General features: G+C 33.5%; 2 protein-coding genes and 1 non-coding gene across 3 annotated transcripts in view; all 3 read right to left on the bottom strand.

The window, feature by feature from the left end:
* Nucleotides 1-2524: 2524 nt before the first annotated feature.
* On the bottom strand, nucleotides 2525-2598 carry TRNAR-UCG. The gene has a single exon. It is a non-coding gene; the product is annotated as a tRNA-Arg (tRNA).
* A 1225-nt stretch (nucleotides 2599-3823) lies between these two features.
* Nucleotides 3824-4523, bottom strand: LOC111383401 (ferredoxin-B-like). Its single transcript, XM_023007512.1, has one exon. The coding sequence runs from the start codon at nucleotides 4431-4433 to the stop codon at nucleotides 3990-3992; it is 444 nt and encodes a 147-aa protein (XP_022863280.1). The 5' UTR covers nucleotides 4434-4523; the 3' UTR covers nucleotides 3824-3989.
* Nucleotides 4524-6384: 1861 nt separating this feature from the next.
* Nucleotides 6385-9775, bottom strand: part of LOC111383399 (transmembrane 9 superfamily member 1-like) — a 10590-nt gene continuing 7199 nt past the window's right edge. Inside the window, exons 9-11 of the mRNA XM_023007508.1 lie at nucleotides 9252-9746; nucleotides 7955-8228; nucleotides 6385-7033 (exon numbers count right to left, since the gene is read on the bottom strand). Of these exons, the coding sequence (XP_022863276.1) occupies nucleotides 6966-7033; nucleotides 7955-8228; nucleotides 9252-9746 (837 nt within the window). The 3' untranslated portion in view covers nucleotides 6385-6965. The remainder of the gene's footprint in view (nucleotides 7034-7954; nucleotides 8229-9251; nucleotides 9747-9775) is intronic.

Here is a 9775-nt window from a genome sequence, read left to right as displayed (position 1 = left end):
AATAGATTGTTGAATGAATTGCAAAAAAAAATTGATCGAAATGGAAAAAAGGTATTAGTGTAGAGAGAGTATTCAAACTTCTATTTGGACCCATAATACCATTTCAAAAAGAGAACAATGAGACGAGTAGAACTCATTGCTTTGCTATTACATGCTATGGATGTTACAGCCACCCGAGTTCATTTAGGACTCGAAAAATGCTTTTAAAGTTTTAGTGCGATTTTTGTCATCTAGTTTATTTTGAAATCTTTTCGATTTTAGTTTGTTTAAACTAGGTTTTCATGGAAACCTTTATAAACAAAGGGTCATTTCATTGTTATCTTTTCATTAATAAAATTCGTATGTTCATTTTTTCATAATTTGGTGGATTCCAAATATCGCGTTTTTAAAGTTTTGCTTGAATTTCTTGTTTCGCCTAAGAACTGAAAGATGTGTACATTCATCTCTAAGTTTTTAGTTGTATTGCTTGTTGGTTTTGCATGTTTTTGAATTTTTCGGGTCCTATCAGAAAGTATTTTTGTTGATTCTGTCTTTGCATAATTGGAATATGCTTGAAGAAAAGAATCGCATTCAATTCCTTTTTTCATAATTTTATCTCAAGTTACATCAAATTTAAAGAAGTAGCATCGCCTTCGCCTTGGAAGTTTTGGACAGTATCGATTATGAAGTTTTTTTAAAGTATCGATTTAATTTGAGCATCTACGAACGACCAATTTTGAGTGATTTTTAGTAGTGATTTTAGTTTAAAGCAATTCAAATAATTGAAAATTGAAAGAAAATTTGAAAAAGGGTAAAACATTATCAATTTGGTAGATTGAAAATACTATCCAAAAAAACTAAGAATCGCTATGTTTTCCAACCTCTCACGGACGATATCATCCAATACCAATCAAAACTCCCAAGAGGGGTAAAGTAATTTTACCTATGTAAGTAAATATTTTAGTTCTTGTTTTATTTTTTTAAGCAATTTTTTACGTATAATTAAATTTTTATCTTCTAAAATCATTGTTTTAGAGATGATAAAATTAAAAGGAACTTCGAAAAAGATTAAAAATCACCGATTTGTGAATTGAGAAACGATTTCACTTAAAACTCATCAAAACTCCCAAGCAGGCTCTTGAAAATATATTTTTTTTCTTATTTGATTCACAGATGATTATAAGTTGGAGGGGCAAATATATATATACTTCTTTGCCCCAAGGGATAGAAAAATACCCAAAAGGGCAATGACCAACAAGAGCTACAAAAGATGGATTCTGGAAAGCAACAAGAACTGATAAGAGGATTCTGGAAAGCAACAAGAACTGATAAAACTATCGAGCACAATGGTAAAGTTGTTAGAAGCAGTAAATGTAACGACCAGAATCTCTGTACCAAATTGCCTAATTGGTACCAGAATTCAACTTAAGTCTTACTTAAGAGAAAAGTCATAAGTTCAAATCTCGGGGGACGCAACAGAAGGCCGTGAGGGGTAAATGGGCGCAAGGCCCACCCAAAGCGGACAGTACGTAAGCTAACAGTTTGGATACAGAGATCCGGGTCATTACAGAAAATATTTGCAATAGAATCTGAGGTCAATAATCTGCAAAAGACAGGTTCAATCTTTAATGTTAGTCATTCACCAAAAATTCAATCTACGTCTACTGAGTTCCAAATGTATCGACAACGTTATTTATCTTCCACCATTTCAACATTTCAGTAATGTATTGGTTAAAGAACAGAAGGCATGAAGTACTATACAAGTAACAGATGCAAGTGAACAACTTGAAGAAACGAAGGGATACAAAATAGCTATATTACTGGAAGTCATGGAGCATAATCAGGATAAGATCATTTTTGCTATGCTTAAAAAATTCACTTATAAGTAAATAAGCAAGTTTCAAAATATATTTGTCTGCAACTCACTGGGGGCCAGGAAACAAAATAATATTTTAATAGTCAAAGTTAGAAATAAATTATTTCTTTTGATACTCAAATCAAGAAAAAAGTAACATAAACAAACATGCTAAAGACAATAATTGTTCTCTAAAGAATTCAAATGCCGTGGTTAAACGAGCCTTGATGATTTGATTTTGGACGTAAGTATTAAGTTTTGGTGATAGAACGTTATATTATAATTTGTATCAGTAATTTGAGAATCTAGTTATGTAACAAAATCAAACCAACATGGAACCATTCAGTTCGGTTTCATTATAAAATAATCACCGTTTCTTGGTTTGGTTCTGTTTAGTTCCAAGGAAAATCAAGTCACGCACGGTAACTCTACCTGACGACATAACAAATTTGATTGCGTGTCATTCTGTCAATTAAAATTAAGATTTTGACACATAAATTCCATCTCAAAACTTATGAAAACATGTAATTTGTACATTTATTTTTCAAATACATTAAAACCTAAATTCCATTCGATCGTGGGAGGGGGGAAAAAAATATATACATATATATATATAAAAACAAATCTTCCGTTAAATTATTGCAATGTGCAATTGTATAAAAGGGAGGTGAAGCAAATTTAAAATTTCAGCGACCACAGTGGGAGTCGAACCCACGACCTTCTGATCCGAAGTCAGACGCGCTAATCCACTGCGCTATGCGGTCACTCAATGATTGTCTTCGTCTTTCATAATTATTTAAATCATTTTCGAATTTTTAATTTTTTTTGCTTTTGTATGCGACAAAGACTTGAATGTTTTTATTTTTTCACTCTTCCAGTGAAGTTCAGACATATCTACGTACCATATTATGTGCATGTTTGATTTTGATTTTTCATCCTAAAATATTAATTTTTTGACCGTCATTTTTTACTTTTACTCTCTAGATGAGACTCATTTTACTCTCTACCAATCAAAAAATCAATTCTTATAATCAGTATCGAACAAGTCCTATATTTTCCTAAAAATTGAAAGAATTCAAAATGTTTCCAAATTGTCAAGAGTTTTTGATGAATTTTACCGTGAATAATTTAGGAGAAAAAAAATTGAAGTGCAATCGCGTCCTTTGTTTGTCAGAATAATTTAGTTAGTTTAACATTAGTTATGATTAATCTTTTTATATAGTTAACTCTCATTAATAAACTACTATATATATTCTACCTCATTTATGCTTAAGGTTTTATCAAATTTATTAAGATATTTGAATTTAAATGTTGGACCATATACATTGTCAAGTTGAGATCCACTTGAATGTACAATATTGGAGTTATGCCTTGCATATATCGTGTTTTCAATTTCTAGGGAACATACGTTTTAACTTTTGATAGAAGAAATTCGGGTTGTTTGGATACAATGGCTAATTATACGTAGAGAAATGCTAAATGACCAGGGTCATTTGGAGAGACCCTGGCCAAACAAATTGTCTAACCTGATCTACCCAATATTATTGAGATTCGCACATTTCATGCCGGTTCAATTTATTTTTCACTTTAAAAAAAAAAAAAAAAAAGACCTTTCTTTATGAATAAAATTTTAACTTCATTTTCTTCTTCAATCTTATCCAACATCTTCAAGCACATCGCCAAAATTTTCAACCGTTTTGATATCATTGTACATTTTCTCCATCATTGTCTATGTTTGACACGTCAATTGGATAGATTAATTACAATTGAAGGACCAAAGTATTTATTAAAGACCGTGCTGCTCTACCAGATCCGTAAATAATATGGTAGAGCAGCTCCTCTCACATTTGGGCGTGGAGTGAGTGTTTTTTGATAGTTTTTTTAATAATGGGTCCCAATTAGGATCCATTGCTGTGAGAGGCTCCTCTACCAAATCATTTACAGGTCTGGTTGAGGAGCAAAATCCATTTACTAAATCCAACTTTGAGATGGTACAATAACTAATGACATTGAACAAAACTAAATAAGAATTACACATAAAAGTAGGTACTAGTTCAGAAACACAAGAATCATGTTCCATTTAACAAGCAAACAAAGAGTCAATAAATATAGCAAATAAACCTCAGCATTCAACAGCCAATTATTGTATTCATCTTCAACCAGTGAGTTCTTCTTCCTTGTGGGTTTCAATGACAACATCAGATTGTACATATGCAACACATGTTAGGACCCACCCTTGTCCAATTTGATCATCATCAAGAAAACTTCCATCAGCTTGATCAATGCTGCCTGAAATAACTTTACCTGCACATGAAGAACAAGAACCTGCCCTGCAAGAATACGGCAGATCGATGCCTAACTCTTCTTCAACGTGATCGAGAAGGTAAACGTCGTCAGGGCATTCGAATTCATGTTCACCACTTGGGGTGATGATTTTCACTTTGTGAGTAGCCATGCAGGTTACTTTTCCATTACCACTAGATTTGAGTCCAAAAAGGGCTTGCTTCCCAAAGTTTGGAAGTGAACGTAGGCTAGTCACAGCAGCCGGCTTCCTCGGAAGCAGGGCGGTGCTGACCATGGTGGTGGCGAGACTGGCCATTTGCGGAGGTGAGTGGTGGAGGAAGTAGTTAAAGAATGTGAGAGGAAAGAATTGGTCACAACTTCTTGTGTTGGAAATGAAGGGAGGGGTTGAGGAAATAAGTGGTTTGTAGAGGGTTTCTATGGATTTCTATCCTCCACGTGTCAAAATTTTGTTACTAGGTTTATCTTTTTTATCATCAATGTTTTTCTGGTGAATGTGGTTGACACAATCCTTCTATCCTATTAAATGACAGCCTTGCATTTAGAGCAGGGTGGGGTGCACGAGAGTGGGTAATTTTTGTTCCTGTTAAAATCAAGATTGGGTAGTTCTGTAACAATTTTTCAGCCTTTCATGTGGGGTGGCGTGGGTTGGGGGAGGAAGGAATAGGAAAATCTGGGTTTTCCATTAATGAATTAGAAACAAAATTAGAAGCTTAATTCGTGATACAAGGCTATTGGCCAACCATAATTACAATAAATATATGAAAGGATTTTGTTATTTGTACATCACATTTTACCACTTTTGTTGACAGAAAAGTGTGCTTACAAAATTTTATTGCATGATAAAACCTTTTTTTTGGAAATTATCATGTGACATTTTATCAAAGAGGCTATCAAATTATAGGACGTACACCGAGCATAGTTATACACGAAAATACCGACGAAAAAGAGTAACAAACAAAAGTAAGATCAAGACAAACAAAATTGAACGGCCTACGGTACAATATTACAAGATAATTTTATTTTATTTTATTTTTAAAGAGTTCTGAATATTGTTTTAGAAAAATGCGTGATTAAAAAGTAGGAAAAATTTTGAATTTACGTACAAAATATTTTATTTTGTGAAAAAAGAATAAGAATCAAGCAGGACTTAGGGCATTTCCAACCATGACACCATTGCACCATTTTGCACCATTTTTTGGTGCAAAGTTGCTCCAACCCAACACCAAACTTGCCTTATTTAACATTTCTCAAATAAATTTGTTGAGGGTATTTATGTCATTTGTGCTATATATTTTTTAATACAATAAATTATTATTTTTATTTTTATTAATATTAATATTAATATTATTTATATTTAAAATAAATTTTAAATGTAAGACATATTAATTAATAAATTAATTAAAAGACGAAAAAAATTTAAAATACATCAAACACGATTATTTATTAAAATTAATACGAAATATATTAAATAGCGACATACATCCTATAATCTAATTTTATTTTTAAAAAAGGGATACATAAGGATACATACATACCCTTGCTCGTCATAAATAAATCAAAGATAAAGAAACTCACATTACACTTCAAAATGCATTAATCGATCATTTGTGGGATGAACATATGAATTCTGAGAATTAATTGCAAAAATTTAACGATTTCGTAATATTATCTATCCAAATTCGAAATGCATTGTACTATTTTCTTACAGCATGATTTTATATTTTCGTTGTTGTAGTATTTTTATTAATTATTCTATGTTTTTTATATTTATTAATAAATTTAATCTTTTCCATGATTTAACATAATTATTTATTTAGTAATTTATGTAATTATGAAATAATTAAATAAATAATATTTCAAATAAGTAAATTATAAAGAATAAAAAAAGGGAAGAAAATGGTTAAATACTGTTTATTTGGTGTAATTTTTGGTGTAATGGTTGGAAATGAAATTTTATTTGGTGCAAGATTTGATGTAAAATTTGGTGCAGGATTGGAGATAGCCTTAGTATTCTCAAGTCTAGTGCACAAACCCGCAGAAAGGTCAAATAGCAAATGCAAGAACAAAGAAATTCAAATGGTTTCGGCTCAAATTTAAGAAGGCGAAAAATATTATAAAATAACAGATAAAATAACTTACAAGAACTAAGAAAGCGTTTCGTAATGATACAAACACGAAAAAAACATCGATGTACACAGCTAACTTCTGAATGACATCTACATTGGTAGATAATGCGAACCGAGTCAGAACACGAAATCATCGAATTTTCAACAAATGACAATCACTAAAACAATCCGAGAAAGAACACCAAGTGATTACATTTTTAGCAGACGAGAAGCTGCTTAGCAAATTCATCAACTATAGAACCAATGACACAAAAAACAAAATTACGATCATGTACATAACCTTGACCTTTATAGAGTAAACACATCAAAGGAAAACTAGCCATCACCAAAGTCAAAGCAACATAATTCTCTAATCAAAAAGTGACGGACATACTACTATCACAGAACAAAATCAACAAAACCATGGATTCAAGACACTGCCAGCAAATTATGTTCAAACTAGCTATATCACAGCTACGGCTAATATCGAGCAAGATTTTTGAACAACAAAAACAATCAGGGTATTCTAAATTACGTAACTAGGCGTTGTTTTACAACCCAGAGTACAAGGAAAATTTTCAGGGCCTCCCACAATCAAGTGATTATCTATTGTAATCATTGCCTGGAATCCAAAACAGAAACTTCAAGGTTTCTTTTATCCATTCCCGAAGATGTAGAACATGTAGTTGCTAAGTTGATTTCTCTCTCCTTGATAAAAAAAACTAGTCACATTTGATGTTTCTGTAAATCCTCCTTACAAACAAATTAGAGCCCAAGTAACCAACAGCACCTGAACGAAGCAGTGAGAAAGGGCCGATGTAAGTCAGGGTATAGTAAATAAATTATGGTTAACTTATTATCAACATATTCATCAGGAACTTTTGCAGGCAATAACTCGGAGGTAATGAAAAGAACGCCCTTGTAGCCAACTTAAAGGGAGAAACGCAAATCAAAAGGAAGCTGTAAATATAAAAATTGCTTTATCGGACCTGTTGAAAAACAGCTTAGAATGAAAAGGCATTGGAAGTTACATAAACACAAGTGAACTAACTACAAACTTTCAAACCATAATAGGCTAGGTACTCTTTTGACTCCACCATGTGTGAGAACGCTTGAAAATGTCATAAATAATTGGAATATTCATCGAGGGATAGCATGATAGGCAAGGTCTCATATCAGGAACAGAAAAAGAGATGACCAAATTTTATCATCCAAGGAAAGAGATCTGCTTTTCTCTTTTTTGTTTTGCATGAATGGAAAGGAAAATAAAAAGAATATTGCATGAAAATTGATTTAAAAGATGACTGATTTACAGATAGTACTTCACCATGTCAAGCACTCTAGAGCAAGACGAAGTGATTTGAACATGAAGCTGAGACATCTGAGGCTATTATGGCATTTGCTTAGTGAACATAATCTAACACTGAATTGCTAATTTTCCAATCAAATCTGAACAGGTCAATTCATGATCGATGCAATGGATTCTCTAGTCACTAATTTTCTTTCCTTCAAACTAAAGAGAGATAGGACTTTCCTCCCGTGCCATTTTTCATCCTACATTGCTATATCAACTGGCAAGGACCCACTCAAAAGGATACCATCAATGTTTTCTAATTGTTATCAAATGCAAAAATATATTCAATTAAAAGAAAAGAAAGAAAAACCAGCAAAAGTAACTCCAATAAATCAACTGGTCACAATTTATACTCACCGCAGAGGATTCCTAGACCAAGACAAAACATCAATGTATATCCAAAGTAGAAGCTAGTCTGGAAGAACCCTGACATCTTTGTCTTCACATGGTAGTAATATACTGAGTACAAGTACACATAGAAGGCCGTTGAGAATGCCGAGAAGAAGGAAGTCCACTGCCAGTTATAATTCTCAGCATTTAGCAGGAAGTACGTTCCCACAATTGTGACGCACATGGTAACGATGACAAGAATCACGAAAACCAGAAGCATAAAGCCATAGACATAGTACACCTGCCAAAAGCAAGAAACAACAGAAGAAATGATATATCTCATACATCAACTTATGACTACCATCTTTTCTATTATGATGATGATGTCCTTCTGAGACCTTGAAAACATGTCTTCTTCTAGTCAAAAGGAAGAAGAGAAAGAAAACAGGCCTTCTGCATAGATTTTAATAATTGCAGTAGGGGATAGAAGAGGAACTGAGCACTAATGTTATTTAGAGATGCATATTCTAACCACATAATGAAGCCAATATACGTCTTTCACAACATAAAACAGTTCTCACAGAGCTCCTTTATTTTTGGACCGATTGGTTCATGTCTTTGTCACTGTTCTCTTCCTCTTTAGATACGAGTTTATTGAAAAACTGTGTCACGCCATTCCCCACAACTTACAGTTGTCCTCACCAATAAGAAAACAAAAGGATGTATAGAAAACCTAGAAATTGGACATTTATTTCAACTTAAACACCCATATTTCAATATGCATTACCTAACCTAGAAGAGAACTGATACCATTGTTGCTTTGGTGTTTGCCTGCAAAATGTATAAGATTGTCACTTGTACATGTGTTAGTGTTCGAACAAATTACATCATGGAGATTCCAGTGGTACAACCAAGACACCCAGCTTTTCATTGGCTCAAACACCATGAACATATATCCCAGTAATAAGGACCAAAAGGAAAAATAGATTCTGGATCAAACAAGTTTGACATCCATGCAACTGTTAGCAATTATTTCCCATATAATTATCAATCAGCCAGAGACAAATTTAGACAGCCTGGCTTACCTAGTGCCTCACTTGCATACTGAAATTATTTTGACATGGATATTTATGCCAAATTTCTTTCAAAACGTAGCATTGTTCACTCTAATAATAATATAGTTTTCTTTTACACTTATATTTGAGATGATACTACAAATCTCAAAAAATCTAATAAAAATCTGTCAAACCAAGTATATAGAGCCAGGAGCTGGATGCGTGTGCTTGTTAACAACATTCACACTCAGAGAGAGCAGATAAATTACCTTGTAATTCCAGAAGGAAGTGAATACGAAATACATCTCAATGAATATGCTGCCAAAGGGCAGCAATCCTCCCATCAAGGAGACTACAGATGGTGTTAGGTACCACTTCTTCTCGGGAATTGGCCGGGGAATCGTCTTCACGCGGCATGGATTGTTTGGAGCGCCACTCCAGTTTCTTCCAACTACTGTACCAAGAAGTGCCAGAGGGAAAGAGATAAAGGCCCAGATGACAAACACGACGACCATTGTGCCAAAGGGAATGGCTGCCAGAGACCCATAAAAGATTGCGATCGTGTTCAAAATGAAACCAATCATGAAGCATAGAAAAGGGAAAAGTGAAGCTGTGAGGATCATTGATTTAATCCAATTTTTACCTGCAACTAGGATGGAAGTTAAAGTTAGCTGAACATTGTACATAAACCCAATGCGCAGCTCAAAATAGAGTTGAAGAACAGACAACAAAAAGAAGAGAGTCCAACAAAACAGGCATGCATGCCCCCCCCCCCCCCCACAACACACACACA

This window comes from Olea europaea, unplaced genomic scaffold (assembly GCF_002742605.1).
Source record: "Olea europaea var. sylvestris unplaced genomic scaffold, O_europaea_v1 scaffold2675, whole genome shotgun sequence".
NCBI classification, from domain to species: Eukaryota; Viridiplantae; Streptophyta; class Magnoliopsida; order Lamiales; family Oleaceae; genus Olea; species Olea europaea.
The sequence above is the reverse complement of the archived record's forward strand: the minus strand, read 5'-3'. Positions and strand labels throughout refer to the sequence as shown.